Source organism: Hesperophylax consimilis, chromosome 4 (assembly GCF_061612785.1).
Source record: "Hesperophylax consimilis isolate HC1 chromosome 4, BYU_Hcon_1.0, whole genome shotgun sequence".
Taxonomy (NCBI): Eukaryota; Metazoa; Arthropoda; class Insecta; order Trichoptera; family Limnephilidae; genus Hesperophylax; species Hesperophylax consimilis.
The window spans coordinates 11,714,018-11,739,811 of NC_142839.1; the positions used below are offsets into that span (position 1 = coordinate 11,714,018).

Genomic DNA, 25,794 nt, shown 5'->3' on the forward strand with positions numbered 1-25,794 from the left:
CCACTGCCGTCGTTGATCCCATCTTTAAAGCTCGAAAGCTAATTATAATAATATTAAAACTGCTAATCACCAGCATTTCGGACAAAATCTTTAGGAGAATCTGTGTTTAGGATATTGGCAACATACAAACGTACCTCTTTAAACACAGAATTCTATTTGACATTGTCCAAACTGTTCGCAATACTTGATCCAAAGGGCATAATCTCTTACGTATCCCTTTCACTAAAACATTTGGCCAAAGAAATTTTAGATACTCTGTAACAAAACTGAACAATGTTCTTCCACCTGGCCATTAGACAGAACACAAATTACGCCAAATATAAATTGGATCACCATCCAAGACAGATCAAATATTAAAAATGTTTTTAAAACCAGTAATGATACTAAATAATTTAGTGTTTTATTTCCTGTATTATCAAAGATACAATGTTAACCCCTCAGGCTAACTTGTTTGGTTTTGCGAACAAACAGCCATTATGTAGAGTCAATTTGTTCGCTTTTCGGAATATTTAATTGTTTTTTAAAAGAAAGACAAATATTCCCGTGTTACGAAAAACCTGACAATATTCATCTATTCTATTGGTAAAGGTAAGGAACTATTTCAAAGAATGTCTCGCGTCATTAAATTAAATAAACTGCTCTTTTATTCTATTCTAATTCTATTTTGTGAAAATTGTAAAAAAAACTTGCATAATGAATAAAGAAAAACTCAAAAAAATATAATAGTGATATGTTTTTGGGGTATTATGCCGTGTTGCGCTACCTCCTTCTTTAGCCAACGTTTCGAACAGCATTGCAGTGTCCATCATCAGGGCAGATGTGTAATTTACAATTTTTAATTATTTTGATTATCGGTAATTTTAGTTCAAACATAAGGTGAGCCATTTTTAATACTTTTTATGTCAGATTTCAAAAATTTTAAATTATGTTTATTACAGACTTTAGTAAGGCTTTCGACAAAGTCTCACATAAAATTCTTTTAAACAAACTAAGATCCTTAGGTATAACTGGGCATATTTTAAGATGGTTCGAAAGCTACCTTCACAAAAGAAAAATATCAGTAAAAATCAATTCACATTTTTCACATCACTTCGAAATCTTCACCGGAGTCCCACAGGGGTCACATCTGGGCCCAGTGTTATTTTCCTTGTTTATCAACGACATAACTACCATCTTTGATGGAGTTATGATACTTTTATTTGCGGACGATTTAAAAATTTACAAAACAATAACTAATCATAATGACTGTAGCGTATTGCAATCAAATCTTGTGAGGCTACAAGAGTGGTGCACCCTTAATGAACTGTTTCTCAACATGTGTCAAAAATGTCAATCAATAACTTTTCCCGAATCAAAAATCCCATTAAATATCAATATAGCATCAACAACAATTTCCTAAAAAGAGTCGAACAAATTAAGGACCTTGGTATATTATTTGACACTAAATTAACTTTTGTTCCTCATATAAATGAAATAACCAACAAGGCCATGAAATGCCTGGGGTTCATTCTGAGGACGATAAAAGAATTTAAAACAATTAATTCCTTCAAATTGCTTTATGGGTTGGTAAGAAGTAATTTGGAGTACAACTCAACAATCTGGGCTCCATTTTATAAGGCTCATCAGCAAAAAATCGAAAGAGTACAACATAAGTTTCTAAGGTTTATTAATTACAAACTTGGAATACCAATCGAAGAACTTAATTATACATGTCTAATGGAATTACTAAACCTAAGCGATTTAACTTCAAGACGCACAGTGAGTGACTTAGTTTGCCTTTTCAATATATAAAATGGCAACCTGGACGCCCTCGATTTAACGAGCTTAATTAATTAAATTAAGGTGTATACCTACCCGCGATACCCGTTTAAATGCTCTATATTTTGTTATCAAATCTGCCAATAATTACTTCGTAAACTCTCCAATTCAAAGGCTTCATACACTTGGAAAAAAATATAGTTCAATCGATGTCTATCATTTCCAATCGGTTTCCAAATTTAAAACCAATATATTAGAACTTTTAAAATAAAACAATAAACATCTAGCTATTGCACCTCTTATTGAATTATTTCCTCAAGATTGACAAAACAGGCTTATACCTACAAACTATCATGTTTAAATTTGCTTTTTGCTTGGTTTTATATATGTCAAATGGTGAATGTTATATTATTGCTTTACTATTCTATATTAATAATCTTCACAATATTTTTTTATATAAACTATGTAAAATGGCTGACCGATCGCCCTCGATTTAGCAGGCCACGACAACCTGTCAAACGCAGTATATTTGTTAACAATACTGCCAATAATTATTTCGTTAACTTTCTACTCAAAGGCCTCATACACTATGTGTCACACCTGTAAATATTGTTTTTCTTCTTTATTATTTCACTTAAGATACTAAACCATCACGCGAACATATCTCTGATGTGTCTTTATTTTGAGTTACTATGAATGTAAGTATGCATACATTATTTCATACTAACAAACATGCACGCAGGGACATTGGAGGATCTAGAATTGTTTTAAAAATAAATATAGCTTCTTTTTACAAAAAAAAAATAGAAACCTGACGTGTGCGGCTAAGGAGGTTAACAATCAGTTTCCTCACACAGCCGTTGGGAAAGGGTGGGTCCCCTCCAATGTGCCTGCTCTCCACATGATTTCCTGGCAAGACAGGGACAATAGGTTAGTGTACTTTTTAGATGAATAAAAAAATCTCCTTCCTAGTAAGATGATACTTGAGAATTAAATAAAAAGCCCTATTCAAATTTTTTTATTTGACATAATAGCATTATGAACATAGAACAGTGCATATATATGTTTTACAAAAAGTCAAATACAAACGGAAATTTTCTTAAAAGATAATTATTTAGGATAAATTTAAACTACCATAAGCCTCGGTGCAATGTTCATTGACATCAACTCCTGAAAGAGGAGCTTGGCGGCATACGGGAGACGAACTTGAGATATTTGAGTCTTATTTTTGCATCCTTTGCACTCAAATGTGTTATTACGCAGATTGGCAATAGCTATCAAGCCACAGAAATTGCAAACGTGTATGCGATACGGGTCCGAAACTTCGAACAATCTCTCCCGAAGGAACTGGGCGGCACCGTGAGCTATTTGACAATCACGCTCCATCTCGCCGAAACGCAGACCTCCATCCCTCGCCCTTCCCTCCATCGGCTGTCTCACGAGGATCTGCACTGGACCTCGAGCTCGAGAATGAATCTTGTCGTCCACCATATGCTTGAGCCTCTGATAGTAAGTGGGTCCCAAGAACACTTGAGCATTGATCTTCCTTCCAGTGTGTCCGTTGTACATTATTTCATTGCCTCGTAGGTGATAGCCGTATTCTTGCAGAAGGGTGGATATCTTCTGCACATTTACAGCATCGTTGAATGGAGTCGCATCGCCAATCTCTCCCTTGTTCGATGACACTTTGCCTTGAATACATTCAATCAAATGGCCAATAGTCATACGGGACGGGATAGCGTGGGGATTAATGATGATGTCAGGAGTAAGGCCTTCGCAGCTAAAGGGCATGTCTTCTTGGCGGTATTGTATACCGCAAGTTCCCTTTTGTCCATGTCGAGAAGCAAACTTGTCTCCTATTTGAGGAATGCGCACAGATCTCACTCTTATCTTACAAAACTTGTATCCTTCACTATTTAAGGTCAACATAACTTGATCCACAATTCCAGTTTCACTGTTTCTTAGGAAAGTGGAAGCATCTCGCTTTGAGTACCTTTTGGTTGTTCCATCTAGCTCGTCGTCATTTTCAGGCAGAGTTATAGTCTTCCCAATGACTACGTCATCACCTGATACCCTGATACCGGGAGCAATAATACCATCCTCATCCAACTTGTCATAAAGGGCATTGCGCATACCCTGGCAAGTAGCTCTGGTTGGCTTCTCAAACTGTTCCTCTTGGTCCCCCATGCGCTTGGACTCAGAATCTTTATAGGAACGGTAGAACACAGACCTGAAGAAGCCCCTCTCTACAGCAGAAGAATTGAGGATAACACTATCTTCTTGATTGTAGCCGGTGTAGCACAGAATGGCTACAATAGAATTGATTCCAGCAGGCAACTCTCTGAATCTCAGGTACTCCATAGAGCGAGTGGTTACCAGGGGTTTATGCGGGTAATATAGCACGTGAGCCAGTGTGTCCATCCGGACGTGAAAGTTTGTGATATATACTCCCATAGCTTGTTTTCCCATAGCGCTTTGATAGGTATTCCTGGGACTTTGGTTGTGATCGGGGAATGGGATAATAGATGCGCAAACTCCTAATATCATGGCAGGATGAATCTCGCAATGAGTGTATGTGGTGCAGTAAGCAAATTCCTTTTCTTGTTTCAAGTCTTCTGTACTCATAGCAATCATCACTGTTTCCTCTTCTAACGTATCTATGTATTCCACGACACCGCTGGCCACTAGCACTTGCCACCCATAGTTATTGTAATCCCTTTCTTTAAGCATGTCGATATGTCTTTTTTTTAAGAGAAGACAGCCATTTTCTACAATGAGGAGGGGACGGCAAATTCTACCGGCGTCGGTATAAATTCTGATTTCTCTATCTCGAATATCACGAATCATGCTCACTTCAGAAACGATGATGTCCATTTGTCTTCTCAATTTTCTCAATGTAGCCATCAACTGTTCGGGATCTCGATGTATTCCGACCCAGCAACCGTTCACAAATATTTTGGTGGCATCTGCGATTGCAGAGGGTGCAATTTCTTCCAAGTTCTCCATGGACCACTCTTCCAAGAACTCGAGAATGGGGGAGGGTTGGCTTCCTACAGATATATAGGCCATCAGGGCGAGGTTCTTCACAAGTCCTACAGCGGCTCCCTCAGGAGTCTCAGCGGGACAGATCATCCCCCACAGAGTGTTATGCAGCTGACGAGGCTTAGCCAGTTTACCATCTCTGCCAATGGGGGAGTTGACACGTCGGAGATGGGACAAGGTGGATGCGAAGGTCAGTCTGTTCAACACCTGAGATACTCCAGCTCTGGCTTGATGGGCTTTCTTCTGATCGCCCCAGTTGCCTGTAGCCAAGGAGTACCTGAGTCCATCAGTTATTATTTTTGTTTTAATGGCCAATTCAAGATTAAAATCTTTCCCTCTATCGATAAACTTTTGAGCATACATTCGTACTTCTTTCATTAGATTCTTAAACAATCCTCTGAACAAGAATGCCAAAAGGGGACCTGCTAAATCCAACCTCTTATTTCCATAGTGATCTCGGTCATCTAGTTCTCTGCGCCCGAGGGCAGCTAGCAGCAAGCGATGCACCATGTAGCCGAGGAAATAAGCTTTCTTTGTTTCGCAGAAGTCTGATACTCCCACGTGAGGTAACATTTCTTTCTGCAAAATTTCTCGGGCATACTTGATTCTCTTTTCTTTTGTAACTCCAGGGCGAGCTCCACGAGCTCCAATAAAATTGAGTGCCACATTTTGCTCTTGGATAACGAAAGCTTCATCTAAGGAGGGTTTCACCATCTCCATCATTTCAGGGTCATCAAAATCATAAATGATGTGCTCCAAGATATCTCTGTCTGCCACAAAGCCTAATGCTCTGAATACGATCATGATTGGAATCTCCTGTTTGATATATGGCAAGATGGCTATAATGCGCTGTCCAATCGCAGACTTCTTGATGCTCTGCCCTCCTCTGGCCATCATGTTAACCCACAGTGTGGATGTCGGGCGGGAGCTGTGTTCCAGACATGATCGTATCTCAGCTTTATAAGCAAACTTTCCATCTTTCATGCTAAATACGTATACAGTATTGGTAGCCATCTTTTCCTGCGCAATTAATACTTTTTCGGAACCGTTGATTATGAAATATCCACCAGGGTCAAGAGGACATTCATTCAATTCAGTGAGATCTCGATCAGTTAAACCGCTCAACAGACAATATGTTGATCTCAACATGATAGGGATTTTTCCTATAAAAGTTTTCTGATGTTGAGTTTCAATGGGTTCTTCGCCTTCTTTAACTATGGTCTTCGTTATATCAACATAAAGAGGTGCAGAATATGTTAAATTCCTCAACCTGGCCTCGTTAGGCATCATAGGTGAGGGTGCACCATCCTTCTCCCAGTGGGTTGGTTTAGAAAGATAAATTTGCTCAAATTTCAACAAATATCTTGGGGGTGTTTCGATTTCCCCGGATGCGTGTTGGGCCTCAGCTTGCAGGTCAATCTGCGGAGAATCCTCCACAATTCGCTGAACAGACATTTGTATAAATTCATCAAAACTGTCCAACTGCTGTCGTACTAAACCCTTTTCATCAAAGTACGCGTTGATGACAATCCAACAGGCTTCTTGCCAAAGTTCTGAAGAAATTTCTTCCGCATCCTCCTCTTCGTAAGGATCATCTTCCATGTCATACATCTTGCCGGCTTGTGGTTGGAATGCGGGTCAAACTCTAATCTCAAAACCACCTTTTTTCTTTAAAAAAATTATAAAATTACAACAACGCACAACATTCAAGGCAGAAATCGGCCATCATTCGGCCATGGAAATATTCATAAATATACCATAGAAATATTGTTTTTGATTTCCCATTCAGTCGATCGCGTTCTTTGGAAAGTGTTTTACCATAAACAATTTGAACGAGTGTCGGTTCACGAATTAGATATTTTCAGCGAAAAATTGAGATAGATTTAAATCCTAACAAAACGCAGCAGCCTACAGGACTATTAAAAAAACTGATTTACTGTCAGTTCGTGATACGCTTTTCTTTATGCCGATGGGCGGTGATATTTCTTTCAAAACTATATTAATCTGAGTCATGTTTAACCAAAATTTTCGCGTGGTCTTCCATTTCTTTAAGTTTTACCCTGCTGAAATATAATTGTGTATTGTTTCGCTGTGATTTCCGTATCGAACATGTCTATGTCGAAAAACTCCGTGCACGGCGAGACCGATTGTTTGGCTAGCTTGCAAGGTCTGAAGATAGGCGATGATGAAGTGAATTATTTAAACGATCCATATAACTCGCCAAATAAAGTGAATACACATGGTAGACAAAGAGCCGTAGGGGCCATAGAGAGTTTTGTTGTGCAAAATTCCAGCCACGAAATAAGTAACCCACCTCAAGATTACAACCTATATGAGAGAACAAATATCATTGCCTCCTCAAAATATGCGACTCCGAAACGGGTCGAGTCCATGGCCTCCGTATCTCATGCTACTAAAGCTCCAAGAAACCCTTCGAGTCCGACACATTCAATGGGCAGCATTTCCCAGCACTCCCGCAGTGAAGCAGCCTCTGGCTACGACACCTCCTGCGATAATGTCAGCCAGTCCACTAATGCGGTGTATGAGAACTTAGACTATTACGATCAGGTCAGCCCTCGGCAAGCGTATTATCATCCAATGAGTGAAAAATCTCTATCAATGGACAACAATTCCTCGAGGTCTCTGGACCTATCTTATAATTCCATATATGGCAAAGCACAACCCCAGGTAGCCACCAATAGTCAAGCTAGAATAGTGAATACGGGCGGAGCGCTTCCCATGTCGGAGGGCCCGCCGGTGTATGAAAATCTGCAAGTTTTCAAGCCCGCCACTCCCACACAGTATCAGTACTTCAATTCCCAGGGCAAGCTGATGATGCCGGGCTCTCAGCCAGGACCACAGGTTGCCATGCCCACCCCGCAGCGCCACTACCAGGGACAACACCAGCACAAGTACACGCAGCAGGCACAACCCATCTACATGCACTCGCAGCGCGGCCAGTCCATGGACGGCCATCCTCAGCTGAACCTCGACAAGAGCAACTACACCTTGCCCGCTGCCTCCGCTAATAAGGTGGTCACAATACCTTCCAACGCCATCTACGCTTCTATCACTCCCAGTGCGCAGAGGCCCAAGGCCAACATCGCCACCTGTGTGGAGAATGCGGCCACATCTCCCAAATACTTCCACTCCATACCGACATCGCAAACTATTAAAAATATTTTGGATTCTAAACCTCAAAGTCAAATGAAAGAGATGGACAGAAACAAAATGTCAGGAAATAGAATGCGCATCACGGAAGACTTGAACGGCTCTGACTATGTTTGCATGACGGGGGGCAGTGCTTCCCAGTTCTGTACACCTCTCCACACGCCGGCCTCGGGTATCAAGCGCCCTCCGGTACTGGAGCCCACGAGCGAGTCTGGAGGGAGCCCCCTGGGCAGCCCGGCACCCAGCCCTACCCCCAGCTCCGTGTCCCAGCTGAGTGGGGGCTCGCGAGGCTCGGGAGGAGGTGGCGGTGGGCGTGGCAAGGGGTTGCTGCCCTACAGTGTCACCCCGCCCCGCCCCACCGGGCCCACCGAGGCGCAGAGGAAGGTAGAGGAGCTCACCCGCCAGCTGGAGGAAGAGATGGAGAGACAAGATGAAGAGGGAGAATACTTTGGTTTGTTCACTTATGTATTTATTGTTTATAGTGCAAAACAGTGATTCCAGTAACATTTCACAACATTTACAATTAATAACATACATAAAAGTATATTAATCAATTGCATACAATAATTATATCAGTTACGATGCAGCCTCATGCTAAAAAATACTTATTCTTATCTTGAATTCACTGAGCTTTAACTAAAAAATATCTCAGAAAAGGGGTTGATTAATAGCGTAGTCATTCTCCCTAGAAGAATGATCATTAGTAGGTTGGTCCTGCCTCTTGGCAAAATAAATAGCCTGTGCTGCCTGGCTCTGGTGAAGTTATCGGGGACATAAAACGTAATACATTCCAGAACATCAAGTTTGCAAATATGTCCATTGAGCATCTTATGTTACTTATCTACATCATTTGAGTATAGGGCATTTCATGTTAAATCTTCAATGATGACAATGAATTGCCATTACCTGAATGTCTATTAATGAACTCTTTGTGGACCATCTTTTGGAAATACATAAACCCCGTGATAATAATTTATCTGTTGCTTAGAGCCCTGTTATAACCTTTCTTTTTGTTTCATGCTTTATTAATGAGAAAGTTGAACAGGTTACATTGAAGCTATCAGAGTTTTGCCTTTATTAATGAGAAAGTTGAACAGGTTACATTGAAGCTATCAGAGTTTTGCCTTTATTAATGAGAAAATTGAACAGGTTACATTGAAGCTATCAGAGTTTTGCCTTTATTAATGAGAAAGTTGAACAGGTTACATTGAAGCTATCAGAGTTTTGCCTTTATAAATAATTCCGATTGATTCTTATTATTCCATTCATCAAGGAGTCTACACATAAAGCCCACAGTAAAAATTCTGCTGACTTCTTGATCACCAACTTTGACTTTAATAATAAGATTTTGTAATAACTTACATACTCCTTTAAACTCCTGGATGACCCAATGCTCCAAAATCCTACAAAGAAACGGCCTAGATGAAAGCGACACTCAGAACCGAAGAAGCTATAACCTGAGAACGAGAAGAGCCGACCCCAACAGCCTACCTAGGCAATGAGTTGGGATAGTGCTAGGAAGAGGAAGAAGAAGAATAACTTACATACTTGTTTTTTGCAAAATTATATTTTTGTAAATTTATGGTACCGTCTTACCGGATAATGTGTTAAAAATTATATGTAATCTAACATAAGTAGTTTCCCCAGAAAAGCTAGTTATATTTGAAGAAATGATTTTTTAATACTATTCTTATTTATTTATTTATTAACGGACATTGTCCAAATTACAAAATAATAACACAAATACAGTAAAATGAAAAATATACGAGCAGACAAAGGTACATGAAAGCAAAGACATAAGGCAGATATAATATAAGAAAATAAAGTGACAAGTCGAATCAAGTAAAGACTACGCCATGGGTCAGGACCACGGGACACTTATAATATTCCGTCACTTGTTTAGCGACCGGCAAAAATCATTCAGACTTATCCCAAAAAAGTTAAGGTTTTGACTTGAGTTGACCAGTCTACACATTCTGGACAATGTTTAATGGTATTTATTGAATATCAACGGTATAAATATACCATACATCATAATTGATGTCACAGAATAACAATTAACTGTGGCATTTGATCATAAAATGACGACAGAACGTATAAAATTAATACTAGAAGGAGATACAAGTAAATACAAAATATTATCAACAAGTATGGGTAGACTTACATCGTATTAGTAATGATTTAGAAAATATGATAGTAAAGCCTTTTTGTACCTAGCTTCTGTGCAGTTAGACAGATCCGTTACATCTGTGTACCTATTACTAACTTCATGTACTCTATGCGGGTGAACGAGATAATTAGTTCACCAAACTGGATTAAATTTATGAAAATAAAATAATTAGTGACACAACATTGTCAATATGATAATAATGTCAAGGACACATAGACCTATCATTGCGATATCTTGATCATATCAGTATTGCAGATAAATAGGAATACATAATAAACATTGATTAGGTAGGCGCACACACTACAATCAAACCCTTAGAAAAATGTTTCATTTTGTGGTCTTTTAAGAGACCATTTTAACAAAATAATAATTCCGGCTGCGGGTTTGTCACTCTGTGAGTGATTGTAACTCTAGTTCAATGGACTCAGATTTGTTTTGAATTTAAGTGTCGCTTTATCTTATCACTTAGTTAAGTATCGCTTGTCTGAATTTGAAAAGATAATGCACTTAGGATGAACAGATGTGCTCACAAATGAACTTATAAAAAATGAACTGGGGGCATTGGTTGTTCTGGTTGCAGGCATCTGCCACACTTGCGGCGAGAAGGTGACGGGAGCGGGGCAGGCGTGCCAGGCCATGGGCAACCTGTACCACACCAACTGCTTCATCTGCTGCTCGTGCGGCCGCGCCCTGAGGGGCAAGGCCTTCTATAACGTGCACGGCCGGGTCTACTGTGAAGAGGATTACCTGGTACAAACACACAATGACTTGATGATTGCTGGTCGCTGGTAGCTCTTAGAGAGACTCTTTTTTTCGGTTTTTGTGCATTTTAAGTGCTTGTATTATGTATTATCCAGATTCATAAACTTTTCATAATTTTTGTTTCTCGAGGTATGTGAGCACCACCTTATTGAGAGTTGTAGGATACTTTCAGTATTGCCCTGGTGAAAGTCCACCATTTAGAAACAAAGTGTTGTTTGGAATGGTTTTGTGTTTAGTGATCAGATCTGAATAGACAGCTTTTTCCCACCCTTACTCTCCTCATCTCCTTCCCCCCTCCCCACTTACTTCAGCCTTACAACTTACCCCAATTGTGGATGCCATAGAAGTACCAGCTGCCCGGATTTATATATATATATTTTTTCTTTATTCGCTAGTATTATTTTTGTTTACATAATATTTCTTGACTTTAGAGAGTACATTTTTTGTGCATTATTTTATTCTAAGAAAGAAAGAAAAACTGTACTGATATAGTGAGATGTAGAAAATACAAAATATAGAAAGAAAAATAAAAAATCTAAATGTTTTAACAAAGGCAGGATATACAGATAAGTATACAGAGACATGAATAACAATGAAAAAAATTACAAAAGTATTTAAATAATAAAAGTAATGTGTTTTAAACATTATTTATATGCGTGATATAATATCACAAAATAAATCTCGCTTGCGTTATGGTATGTTGTGAGGAAATTAAAAACTTCTGATTGAGAAGGATCATTTTGTAAAGTTTTATTGTCTTTGTAAAGGCAAACATAATGAATGTCACAATTTGGCTTCTGATATGTTTTGTTTTTTATTTCCGTTCTTTGTTTAATAATTATGTTATATTTACTTTAAATTACTAACTTTGTGATGAAATAATTACATGAGAAAAAAATGTTAATATTTAAACTATGTTCGACAACACCTTTAGACTAAGGTTGGAGTGTTTCCCAGAAATTCAAACGTAACATCAAATCTCCAATCACTGCCTTTTTTTACATTTGAAAGGTCCCTGTTAAGGCGATGCACTACGTCGTGTAATATTTAAAATCAAGCCGCCATCAATAACAGCCCTTACGTAGATGGCGGTAAGGTTTAAATTCCCGCTTAACACCATCCGCCTGTTTTGATTTATACAAGAAAAAACATGGCCAAAAAGTGCCTTTTATTTTATTTTGTGGATTTTCATGCATAAATATTTAATTTTTTTCCGACCATTTTATAAATAACTTAATTTGCCACAATAAAATTATAACCGATAATGGGTTCATAAGTAGGAGATTTTGAACTTTAAAGCAGTTTTCATAGGCCTTATACATTATTTTTTTCTGGGCTTGTAAAAATACTTATCTAAAAAATACTCGATTATTTCAAAGGCCAAGATGTATTCTACTCGCAGTATTTAATTAAAGCATCTGAAACATTTCTAGGCGACCAAATTTCCAAACCAATATGTAACACATGATTTAGCAATCCTACGTAGTACATCGCCTTAATCGCTGATTCTAGGTCCGTTTCAACTTTCTATCAAATTATTAAACATAATTACATAACAGGTTTATATGCTGATCAAAAAAATTTCGAAAACTGAAACCTAGAATTAGCATTTAACGCAAACCTTCCAACTGCCAAAAAACAAAATGGCGCTGATTGGTCATTTGTTGACAATGTTACCTTTGAATTTGTATGGAATCACTTGAACCGAAGTTTCATCTGTAATGTGATATAATTAATGTTTACCCTTCTATAATACACAGTGTCTTGGAGATAAAGAGAACCCCATATACCAGAACATGCGAGATGTGACTGAATATGATTGTTATAATTTCCAGTACTCAGGCTTTCAACAAACGGCTGAGAAATGTGCCATATGCGGCCATCTTATTATGGAAATGGTAAGTCACCATTATTTATTTCTTTTTTATTTTGTTAAGAATAATTGATTAACAATATCTTAGATATAGAAATTTGATAATCTCTTACATTTATGCCTGCCGGATTCGATGTGTCGGTAAGTTTATTAACCCTTGGAATGCCAAGCATTCCAATAAATTGGTACCTCACTGCACTTGCCTTGATTTTATGGTTTTGAACCTTAAAAAATGCTCCTAGTGTACTCAAATTAAATTATTCGCTTGGAAAGGAAATAATCTATCTTAATATTATTCTAGCTTGTTACATTGATTTTTTTCTATGAAAAAGCGCATCGCAAATTTAGTGTAAAATATCAAAGCCTCGTATCACTAAATTTTTATTGCAAAGAACGCTTATTTAGCTGGCAAATTTAATAAATCTTAATAATATTTTCGTATTTCTTCATTGGATTAAAAAAAAATTACGCTAGAGACAAAAAAACAATTCTCTGAATATAAGTAGCTATCCAGGGGAAACTGCATAGGTTAGATATAATATACGCTTTTTATAAATATATATCCAACACATTATCTGGTAAGATAGTACAATTTACAAGAATATCAGTATGCAAAAAAGAAGTTATTACGAAAATAGTGGCAGCCTGTGCATGGCGGGCGGCTCGGCATTTTAGCTGGCATACTAAGGGTTAATTACCGATGAAATCAAACTATTATTTATTTTCCGATTTAATAATATTATTATTCTTGCATCAAATTGAATATTGAATGAAAGTGTTTATTTTGAACCGTATCTATCTTCCTTCGCAAGGGAAGATAACCTTTTAGGTTGACTTCTAAAAGTGAAACTATGTATGTATTGTAATACACATACAAATTATATTTCTACGATATATTATGGATTCTTAGTTATCGAGTAAACCTTTGTTTGAAGTTTTTTTCCTGTTTTTATTTAAATTAATATGTAATTGTTAATCTCAGCTATTTTATTTACGATTACCCCTCCTGCCAGATATACATAAATCAGTATGGTAATTAATCATACCCACTCTATCTATTATGTAATTAAAACATAGGTGAAGGGTTTATTTTCAATATAAAATCTCTTTGTGCAATGAACAGAATGTTATAAGACAATTTTATACTATTCTAAATAAACCTATAACCATTTGTTTTTATATATATATAATATAGAACGTGAAAGATTTGAACATTTACTTGCTGCCTCATGATCAAAAATAATTTTGTTTATTTTACTGGGAAATTGTGTCTCGCGACAAACAGTCAATTATCCTTAGAATAGCCCTGAGTGACCTACAAAGTACCCGACCTAACAAAGAAAACACCACAATTTGAGAAAAACTATATTTATTTCGCAACATAAAATAATATAATGTAGCGATGTTCAATAGCTTCGATACCCTGTTTGTAATGAGAACTGTCGAGCTCCCCAAAATATCCATTAATTGCAGACTCTACCTCTTCATTGTTGGTAAATCTTTTACTACCGTGAACTTTGGTTGTAACATTATCTTGATGAAACAACACTTTCTTTTTCGCCAAATGCGGCCGTTTTTTCTTGATTTCATCACTTAAATGCTGCAATAAGTTTGCATAAAACTCACCGTTGACTGTTTTTCCTTTTTTGAAGAGAATCAATGAAAATTATCCCATTCGCATCCTTAGAAACTGACGCCATGACTTTTCAGATGGAATTGGCTTCACCTTCTTTGGAGCCAATTCTCCCCTTTCAGCCCATAGTTTTGTCTGTTCTTTCATCTTAGGTGTGAAGGGTTAGACCCATGTTTCATCCATGGTTATGAATCGATGCAAACATTGAAACAACGCTGTTGTTGTTCCATTGTGAGCAAACGTGGCACCAATCTTGCGCACAGCTTTCTCATGTCCAAATTTTCAATCAATATGCAATGTACTACAATTTTTGAAATGCCTACTTTGTCTGCTAGCTCGCGTGCTTTCTGTTGACCGTCATCCGATACCTATTTTGTGGATTTTCTTCAGCATTTCTGGCGTGGTCACCTCATTTGGTCCACCGCTGCGATGTTCATCTTGCCTCACAATATTTTATTGTTGTATACGAAGGAGCAGATTCCCCTAGAGTAGACCATTTAAATGAAAGTATTATATCACATAAGTATGACCAATTTTTTCCATGTTTATAAATTCACTGAGAATGTTCATTATTGATTGGTGTCAAACGTGTCCTGTGTGGAGTTAACATAAAAAAAAAAAAACAAAAACAACATAATGTCCTTAAACTTTGTACTTTCGACCACAGGATTTGCTTTCTTTCAAACAACGACCGCCATCTATAAGTCAAGTCGGGTACTTCTCGGACTACCCTCGTATTTAGGTGAACGCTCCAGAAAAAAGAAAGCAATGGAGCATGCATAACAATTATTGATTAGATGCTGCTTTTGTGGTCCGAACGATCTTCCCAAGTTTCCAGACTCGCTGATAGAAGTTTGTGTTCATTTCTCATCAGTCAATGTAACATTTCAGATACTGCAAGCCATGGGCAAGTCGTACCATCCTGGTTGCTTCAGATGTTGCATCTGTAACGAGTGTTTGGATGGGGTGCCATTCACAGTCGATGTCGACAATAAAATATATTGCGTTAATGACTACCACCGGATGTTTGCTCCCAAATGCGCCAGTTGCGGAAAAGGTAAGAAATCTCCTATGAATTCTTATGAACTTGAATAAATAAATACATTTTCACTCTCTCTTGAGATGATGATGGCGGTGGTGATAATTTAACTCCCTACCCCATCTTATAGATGTAATAGAAGCATGATACTGATTATCGCCATATTTGATCAATTTCCTACTGGGACACATTTTGATAGATCTAGTCAGACCATGGATCTTTACTGACCAAACTATTATTTATTTCACCTCTCAGTCGTCTGGCATATTCTGTTTGAAGGTCAATGTATTTGTGCTTTGCAATAAAATCCAAATAAATAGAATATTTCTGATTTTATCTGAAATCTAAAAACTTATTATTTAATTTCGTTATTAGAAATAAACATCTCATTTTTGAAATACTGCTTTATTAATTTTGAAAACAAACATAAAAAATAGTTTCCCTTCCTTTTTTGTAGCTAAAATTACTTGTAACGAAAAAATTAATAAAAACACAAATTTTATTAGACAAATGTTATCGTCGCCTCACTTTTTTGTTGTTTAATATAAATGATTAAATGATTAAAAAAATTAGAAAATATCAATTTTTTTTTTACAAATAGCGGTCGGAACCTTTGGTTTCATAGAGGTGTGCGTTTTAATTATTCTAGATTTAAATATAAAGCGTGCTGTTTTCTCTTTTTAACACTGTTTAGATCATATTTCTCACATGACGGTAAGGAAGACAACAATTTCTATGAAACCATACGAGTTGTTCCCTAAAGCGAACAAATTAGCCTGAGAAGTTAAGACATTCAAAATGTGTGTAACAATTTGTTGTGTTTTAAAGGAATCACCCCCGTCGAGGGAACGGAAGAGACAGTGCGCGTGGTTTCTATGGACAAAGACTTCCACGTGGACTGCTACATGTGTGGGGAGTGCGGCATGCAGCTGACGGATGAGCCCGACAAGCGCTGCTACCCTCTGCACGGCCGCCTGCTGTGTCGCGCCTGCCACCTGCTCAGCCTGGCCTGTCCCGCCACGCATCCACCCTCGCCCGCCAACTACCAGTACATGGGCTAACTGACTGCTACATGTGCAGCTGATGGACGATACCTGCAAGTGCTGCTACTCGCTGCAGGGCCGTGTCGTCACACATCAGAATACTAATACTATTATCCCTCCTGCCAATGATATTATACGGAGATGGTCTTCACAGGTCCTGTGTGCACTCAGGTCATTGTGCTCTACCTTCTTCTTTAGTCGTTGCCTCATTGCTGATCGTTCCCCCACTCATGAATAACTCTTTTCCCCTCTTTGCGGTACTGCGCTGCATGGAGAGCCGTATAAAGGCTCTTATAGAGCTCTTTAATAAAGTTCATAAGGATTGTCACTAGATGTCTCGTTGTTCCACAATATGGCCCTCCAGATATATTCCCATCTAAACGGGACATCAAATATGTAGGTGAATTGGTGTATCTATTCATACTTTTTACTACAGCTATTGTTTGGAGTTTGTGCTGTTTATGAGTACTGATATGTATATCATATTTACCTATTGCGTGCCAATCTTCAAAAATATTATTGACAGCCTACATTTGTAAGTTGACTTTGCTTTCCCGCATGATCCCTTAGTTTATGTATCTTTTCCTAGGAACGCCTGTGGTCTCATCATGTAAATATAGTTTTTTTCTTACAATCTTATTTACGATAATGTATGCTTCCAATAATTATAGGGCTTTTTCGTTTGTAAAATACTTCTTTGAAACCAGTTACTCAAATGCTGGGAATGCTATTTTAAGAAACTTAAAAATGTAAATTACAAACATGCAACTATGGGTGTTGCTTTATCTTTTAATAACCACTACTGGTGAATAAACCAAGCCCTCAGTTGTTATTCATATTCATGCATTAATTTTCATACAAGATGTATGAATGTCACAAAAAGTGTTGTGTACGCCCTTGATAAAGTGGTGAAAAGGTAAAGCATCAAATAATATAAATTTTAAGCAATTCTTTAATTTCTGTTTAGTGAATGCTTTGATAGGAGTGTGTCACGACCGTGATATGGTCATTTATCTCCGGCATCGCTGTGTGCACCCAATAATGAATCTATAAATTATATTCATCTGAAATGAACTCTCTCCATAAACACGTTTTGAAGAGCAGAGTAAATGACATTATCTTCCGATGTGCTCTCTAAATATTCAATTGAATTTAGATAAAATATAAGTCAAAGATATTTATCATTGTTTATTGACAATAACATCACAATTTATCATGACATTTTAATTTTTCATGTTTTTAAATCATCTCTATGTTCAACAACATGAACTGAGGAATTTATTAGAACTAAGTGTTGTAAATAATATAATGAGTTTCATTCCAAAAATGACTAGTATAAAGGTTGTGCACCGATATGTTTGTGAATAATATAATCAAAGCAAAACCCTAAATTTTATTACTTCAGTGAAAGTATTATGCATTTCTCTTCTTGATATATATTTTTTTTCTTTAATTAACTGTTTATCACCAGATATTGTTTTTATTTGTAACCTTGTTGAATTGGTTGGAATGTGTGAATACAGTAGAACCTCGTTAATTCGAAATCCACCGGACATCAAAAATCAAATTTCGAATTAACGAATTCCCACGTAATTCGAAATTTTATGAAGAAAAAAAAAAAAAAAAAACGCCGAAAATCGATTTTCTCGGCCGCCTCTTCAAATCCAGGTGGAATTTTAGTTGTAAATTCGTAATACCAATTATTTCTTTATTTTCGCGGCCGATTACCGTAGCGGCGGGCCCTTTAAATTCAGATATTCGCAATAAATTCGTAGAAATGCTATATATTTACGCGAAAATCGAGATTTCGCTGCCGATTTCGGTCGCGGCCTACCCTTTAAATTGAGATATTCGTAAAAATACGATAAATTTCCGCGTAAATCTAGATTTCGCGGTAATTTTCCGTCGCGGCCGGCCCTTTATTTCAAATATCCGCATTTAAATTGGTAAAAATACGACATATTTCCGCGTAAAACGAGAATTCGCGGCCATATTCCGTCGCGGCCGGCTCTTTAAATTCAGATATTCGAAATAAATTCGCAATAATACGATATATTTCCGTGTAAATCGAAAATGCGCGGCCGATTTCTGTCGCGGCCGACCCTTTAAATTCAGATATAGATGTCAATTCGTAAAAATATGATATATTTCCGCGTAAATCCAATTTTATTGGCAGTTTTTCGTCGCGGCCGGCCTTTCAAGTTCAGATATTTGAAGTAAATTCGTAAAAATATGTCATATTTCGGCGTGAATCGAATTTTTTCGGCCGATTTCCGTCGCGCCGTATTTTTTAACTCGGATATTCGAAGTAAAGTTAGTAAAAATACGATATATTTCGATATATTGCGTAAATTGAAATTTCGCGTCCGATTTCCGTCGCGGCGGGTCCTTTAAAATTCAGATATTCGAAATAAATTCGTAAAAATACGATATATTTACGCGTAAATCGAGATTTCGCGGACGATTTCCGTCGCAGCGGGCTATTTAAATTCAAATATTCGAAATAAATTCGTAAATATACGATACATTTACGCGTAAATCGAAATTTCGCGGCCGAGTTTCGTCGCAGCCGACCCTTTAAATTCAGATATTTGGTGTAAACTCGTAAAACTACGACATGTTTCCGCGTAAAACGTATTTTCTCGGCCCTTCAAACTCGGATATTCGAAATAAATTTGAAAAAGTATGACATTCCAGTGTAAATCGATTCAGATTTACAAGATAATAATACTAATTAGGACGATGTATAACCACGTAAAAATACATTTTTCGGCGTTTTACCGCCACGGCTGACTTTTAGATTCAGATTTACGAAATATTATGATTTATTTTCGCAAAAATCAAATTTTTTCGAATTACACGAACAAATTTTCGTGCGCGGACAAATATAAATTTCGAATTACGAATTAACGAATTTCGAATTAAAAAAAATTTTGTATGAAAAAATTTTTCAGCGGAAATTTTTTTGGCGAAAATTTCGAATTACGCGTTTTTTCGAATTATCGGGGTTCGAATTAACGGGGTTCTACTGTACTTCAAATTATTATTTGTTTTAAATATTCATTCTCACATAATTAAGTACATACTTTTGTATTTTCTCTTTCTATCTAAAAGACTTGGCTTGATAGATATTTGTTTGTCAAGTTACTATCTGGTAGTAATCCTGACAACCCAATTCGACTCATGACATTCCTAAGTATATTAAAAAAAAACGGCCATTAATACATCACAATGTCAAAACAGGTAAGCTAGGCACACACGAGTTAACCTCGTAATTTATGTGAGATTGGCCTATATCACCATATCGCTTGCCATACAATCCCATACGGTCGCAGATGGTTGTAATAATACTATGTATATCTGCGACGGTGTATGGGATGGTATGGCCACACGTTATTTTTTTTTTTTTTTTTAATTTAAAAAGAAAGACAAACATTCCCGGGTTACGAGTAACCTGACAATATTTGAAAATCTCCTACTACCACCACAGTAAGCTGAAAATGTTGCTTGTGTTGTGATGGAGGACTTAGCCAGCCGAGGAATTGAACACACTACGCCTGGATGGAACCCAAAGGCGACCAACTCGGCCACCGACCGGTCTAAAATCTCTAGTGTGTGACCAGGCTATGTGCATCAAAGCATTTTTGGGCTTGGCCTATACAGATTATATGTTGAGGTGTCACACTATGCTATAATCTTCCTCTGGAGAGGGGTTGAGATCAATTGGGGAACTGCTGCGGAATATCATTTCTTTGTATGGGATCTGTCACCTTGACAGATGACAGCTGCGTGATCGCGGCGCTCCGTAAATTGATCTGACCCCCTCTCAAATATAGCCTGGCTAACAGATAAAGCCCCCACTTATAAAACATCATCTGTCAGGTATGACAGGTCTGTATTGGATTGTATGGCGAGTGATATGGAGTTATATAAAACGCTTTGATGCGTAATCTATCGCCCCATTTAATGTGATGCTTTTAGATTATTATTATTCCAATTCATTTAAAAAAAACTTGAATTTATAAGTTTTATTATTTCAGTAATGTTAGACTGACAAGAAGGATGTTTGGCTAGAGATTTCAGAATGGTTGTGTAGCGGAAAAAGACAAACCATAGAGATGTATGGGAATGCAATATCAGAAAAAAACAGGTTACAGTAGAATATGATTGCTGGTTTACACACAAAGATATTAGAAGAACGAGATGTGCTATGAGCAGTTCATACTGTGTGGAATTGTTTTGCCCAGTGTCGCCGGTTTTGTTCACCAATACTACTGCACACCTTCGCTTACGCTAAGGTATCCGCACTAATACATAGAACATATTTCTGTGTGTACACGTCCCGATAGTATTCAAAGTACCCTAATTAGGTAGTACTCCGGCTACGGTCCGGCGGCCAACATAGCATATCTCGTTCTTCTAATATCTTTGTTTACACATTACATTATAATGTATATATTTATTGAATAGGTTATATTATTTTGTAACTATATCTCCATGCTGTAAATTCCAAAAGTCACTATTTGGTAGAATATGAATTTTATTATGTATCTAATTACAAGGGAAAGCTTAAAGAAATCAATAACTTAAAATCGTTAGTAATAAACCAAAGCGAGAAAACATCTGATGGCCAGTTCTAATTGAAACAAAAGTCAATGGAAGTTTGGTATAATTAATAGGAACATTTCTTGTAGATACATATATCTTTTAACTACATAATATGTATTGTATATTGTGTACATACATGTTGCAATTCTGGGTCTTGAATAATATAAAATGTACTAATGTTATTATGCCGCCTACAAATTGCAAGATGAATTATTATTATTAGCGGTGCGTTGACCTTTTTATGTTATGTTGTAAATTTGTATATATTTTTTAATGTAACATTAAATTTGTAATTCAATAATAAAATGATTAAATGTGACTTTAGCTGTTAGTTATTTTTCAATCATTCCATATTCTTATAATTTGCTTTATTTGAATGATATAATACATGTGAACACATATCATTTTCTTCAAACTGAAAGTGGTAATTACTTTCAATGCAATATTAAAATATTTTGATCTGTTCATATCATTTAAAATTTAACCGCATCATATTTTCTAATGTGATTTTTGTAAGCTTTAGTTAATATTTAATGGTTATAAAAATAGCCGGAAATAATAACAAAATGTTTTGTATTCGATGTATGTAAAGGTTAAGAACTCCACAAATGTTACAAGTATCTGTTATACATTTAATACTTACTCTTTTACAATAAAGTTTCAATTACAAAAAGGCCTTTTTTCTGTTCAACAATTTTATTCAAACCATTTTATAAGACACATAAATTTCCATATTTAATGAAAATAACAATATGTATATTAATGCACTAATAATTTAGTTAAGCCAATTTATTTCCCCAAGCCAACTTCTACAGCAACACAATATTAAATATTTTCTATTTACATATTTATGGCAAATGTTGTGGTTAAACAAATATGTGTAACTTTCACTAAACCATGAATTTTTAGGGGAATTTATACAAACAAATTCAGTTATAATAAATATATTTTCCTCACATCCTTCCCACATTATAACTCCATCAAGTAGATCAACAATATTCAGATATGCACCAAAATAAGAGAATTACCCAGTTCTTTACAAAATAACGTTAGGATTGCTAAATCACTGGACGTAAAACACATTAAACAGTATATTTATTTGTACTATCCGTCAACTTATATGCAAGAGAATTAAAGAATTCTCTTGCGTATAAGTTGACGGATAGTACAAATAAATAATGTTAGGATTGCTAAATCACTGGACGTAAAACACATTAAACAATATATTTATTTGTACTATCCGTCAACTTATACGCAAGAGAATTACAAAAGTAGAACTTCGTTTGGTTAATTGAAGCAACCACTCGAGCGATGGGGTATTTACATAATAAATGCCCGATGGAGATTTCTGGACATTCTGTTTCCGATTTACTAAAAAAATTATACCTCCGTATATTAATATGGAAACATAAACTGCTTACTGTGCTTTAAAGCCAATGAATCCATCTTTATTTCATCGTTTATCCCACATTTGTAGCTCTTATAATAGCTGTTTGCGGAAATTCCGAAATAAATTCGAAAAAATCTTCTACCTAGATTTAGGCAGCCATCGCTTAAAGCCTAGAGCAATGAGACCTAAATATGAGTAGCCATCGTTCGACTGGTTACAAGTTATTTATATAATACTTCAACAAGTTATTTATATAATATATGTATCAAGTAATTTTTCGGAAACTTTAGACAAAAATATGTATCGCACTGTATTTTACACCGAAGCAATCGTATTCAAAAAGAACTTTTAACAATGCTTAAAATGGCAGTGGGCAAAATATCAGGAGCAAATCTCTGCAAGTTACTTTATAGAAGGAACCTTATTTGGTTTTTTAATTGTTTTGTGAATTATTACCATATTTGTAGCACTCTTCAGAATAATTATTAATGATTAAACTGTAAAAACATGTTTCAAGTATATTTTCTCTTCTGAAAAGTAGCAGATTATCAAACAAGGTACTTTGCATGAATATAATATGTATTATATAGGAGTATTAATACTGCTGGTATCATGACTGCAATTCAGATTGTCTTCAAGTAGCCTTTTTGTATTTATTTATAACAAGATCCTACCTAAACCTCACACCAATTCAATTTTTTCAAGTTTATTACATTACCTCCTTATTAGACTGGGAGATAATATAAAAATAAGGTATATGAAGAACATACACACCTTTATGAAAATAGAGTGTTCTTTGAACCAAATATGTGTTTGATTTTTTTTTAACACCTCACTTTTTGTGGGGAGTGCTTTGAGCTACGGCTTATATTTTTCATCATGTCCAAACTATTATCTTTATCAATTTGAACATTTTAAATTCATAACGATGAGGTAACAAAATAATATATTTGCAACTAGATTTTTTATCATGTATTTACAAATAGAAGACTATAAAAATAATCAAAAAGCGTATTTCATGTTCCGCATAACCTACATGTTAGAATCACTTTTTGATGTAAATGAATAAATTATATATGCAAGTATAAAAAATCATTTATTTATTTTTCAATTCGTTTTCTTTGACTTCCCTCATTTCTTGTTTATACCTAGCTATGTCCTTCATCACGTGTTCCTTCCTTTCTCTTATTTGATCTTTTCTCTGGCGCAGTTCTTGTCTCGTCTCTTGGTACATATCCTGTAAACCTTCTTTCTTCTCCATGTACATCTCCTTGAATTCCTCGCGGGAAGGCATGGGCTGAATGTAGCCCAACTTGGTCAGATACCTGATGGATAGAGTAGTTCCGCCTAAAATAAAATACATACACTTTAACACAACAAGTAACATTGTCATATGTATGTCCTTGAATTCCTCGCGGGAAGGCATGGGCTGAATGTAGCCCAACTTGGTCAGATACCTGATGGATAGAGTAGTTCCGCCTAAAATAAAATACATACACTTTAACACAACAAGTAACATTGTCATATGTATGTCCTTGAATTCCTCGCTGGAAGGCATGGGCTGAATGTAGCCCAACTTGGTCAGATACCTGATGGATAGAGTAGTTCCGCCTAAAATAAAATACATACACTTTAACACAACAAGTAACATTGTCATATGTATGTCCTTGAATTCCTCGCGGGAAGGCATGGGCTGAATGTAGCCCAACTTGGTCAGATACCTGATGGATAGAGTAGTTCCGCCTAAAATAAAATACATACACTTTAACACAACAAGTAACATTGTCATATGTATGTCCTTGAATTTCTCGTGGGTAGGCATGGGCTGAATGTAGCCCAACTCGGTCAGATACCTGATGGATAGAGTAGTTCCGTTAGTAAATACAATAAGCAACATTGTCACAAAACCACTTAAATGCTGTAAGTTTAATTTTACAGATTGGTGTTGAGTTAGTGTATACAAATAATATTTACCTATTGTTACAGTGTATCTTATCGGAGTAAATACTTTATAAAGAGCATACGCCAATGCAAAGTATCCCATCGAGGAGTCTTTCAAAGGGTCGGAAAATCGTTCACTGATTCCGAGTGCGTTTAGTAAAGCAATCACATCCACACCACTGGAAAGAAACCAAACACAAATTTAAATTTTGAAGCCATAAAAAGACATGTTGAACGGAATTAAATTAAACATGTGGATAATGTTATATTGTTTGTTATTAGGTTTAAGTTATTAAATATAAGGAAGAATAAAATATAGAGACCTTTTAAATATGATCCCATTATAAACTGCCAAGAATATTATCCCAGTTTAAGATTAAATAATATTTCGAATTTTTTTCATTGTTGCAGCCCACAAATGTTGTCTTGTATAAATGTATATTTTAGTAGCTTTACTCTGTTGACTGTTTGGCAGTGTTCATTTTGGTTGGGAAGTGTAATCAGCATGTATCAGACTGGCACATGGCCAGGAGAGGTGTTTTTGTTGGGAGTTTGGCTACACTACATAAACCCAGAATCTATCATGCTGCAATACAAAGCTTAACTTATAAAATATACAATTTTTAATTGAAATTAATTAATGAAAAACAGAAGAAAAATCCCAAAAAGATGTTAACGGTCCATGAATCTACCTGTATCTGGTATTCTTCCAATATTTACTCAATTTTATAAAACCTGTATTAAGATTTCTAGTGAAAATAAGTGAAAGTATGTCATAAATCTAAAATATACATAAAATCAATTACCTCTTTGCAACGTAGTAGAAAGCTCCGAACCATATAGCCGATGTAACCAAATGTACAGGAACGAGAACATACCAGTAATCTTTATACATTTGTTTGAATTGTGCAACCAACCCAAGTTTTGGAGGCTTTTCAGGATTCTGGACATCATTTGACAAGTTTCGGACACAGGTAGGGGCAACTGAATATTTATGTAATTTTAATACTGTTCTATCAGTTGTACTACTAAAATGTGAAGTGTAATAATTATCTGAAGAAAACAACACAAAGTTTCGGCTGGAAATATATCGGTGTTTCACATTAAATAATATTGAGGAATGTGCGCGACGGCAGACGGTTGGAAACAAAACAGACATTTTGAAGCGAACTTAAAAAAACAAATAAACAACCATGTCTACACCACATTCGCCAATTTACGGAAAATAGTTTTCACGATATGCGCTAACTTTTTGTATTGATACGAGTTTGTGCAAAATCTTCACCACATCGTGAAATAATAAATTCATAGAAAAATGGTAAAGTTACTGCGAAATGTCAACGAGCTGTTATGAACATTTCCAT

The 25,794-nt window shown here is 36.2% G+C and overlaps 3 protein-coding genes across 4 annotated transcripts; 1 reads left to right on the top strand and 2 right to left on the bottom strand.

The window, feature by feature from the left end:
- Nucleotides 1-2,766: 2,766 nt before the first annotated feature.
- On the bottom strand, nucleotides 2,767-6,537 carry Polr2B (RNA polymerase II subunit RpII140). The gene has a single exon (XM_089651353.1). It carries the CDS (start codon nucleotides 6,409-6,411, stop codon nucleotides 2,884-2,886), a length of 3,528 nt encoding a protein of 1,175 aa, XP_089507479.1. The 5' UTR covers nucleotides 6,412-6,537; the 3' UTR covers nucleotides 2,767-2,883.
- Nucleotides 6,538-6,751: 214 nt separating this feature from the next.
- Nucleotides 6,752-18,006, top strand: jub (LIM domain-containing protein jub). Of its 2 annotated transcripts, none has more exons than XM_089631198.1 (5): nucleotides 6,752-8,422; nucleotides 10,722-10,891; nucleotides 12,664-12,801; nucleotides 15,301-15,466; nucleotides 16,277-18,006. In XM_089631198.1, the coding sequence occupies exons 1-5, from the start codon at nucleotides 6,910-6,912 to the stop codon at nucleotides 16,507-16,509; spliced, it is 2,220 nt and encodes a 739-aa protein (XP_089487324.1). In that variant the 5' UTR covers nucleotides 6,752-6,909; the 3' UTR covers nucleotides 16,510-18,006. The 2 variants fall into 2 exon arrangements, with proteins under 2 accessions (XP_089487324.1, XP_089487325.1); XM_089631199.1 differs by having other exon boundaries at nucleotides 12,739-12,801.
- Nucleotides 18,007-22,027: 4,021 nt separating this feature from the next.
- LOC149424196 (uncharacterized protein C18orf19 homolog A) lies at nucleotides 22,028-25,727 on the bottom strand. Its single transcript, XM_089651354.1, has 3 exons — nucleotides 25,237-25,727; nucleotides 24,464-24,609; nucleotides 22,028-23,836 (listed from the first exon to the last, which is right to left on the bottom strand). Exons 1-3 carry the CDS (start codon nucleotides 25,587-25,589, stop codon nucleotides 23,586-23,588), a joined length of 750 nt encoding a protein of 249 aa, XP_089507480.1. The 5' UTR covers nucleotides 25,590-25,727; the 3' UTR covers nucleotides 22,028-23,585.
- Between the last annotated feature and the right edge of the window lie 67 nt (nucleotides 25,728-25,794).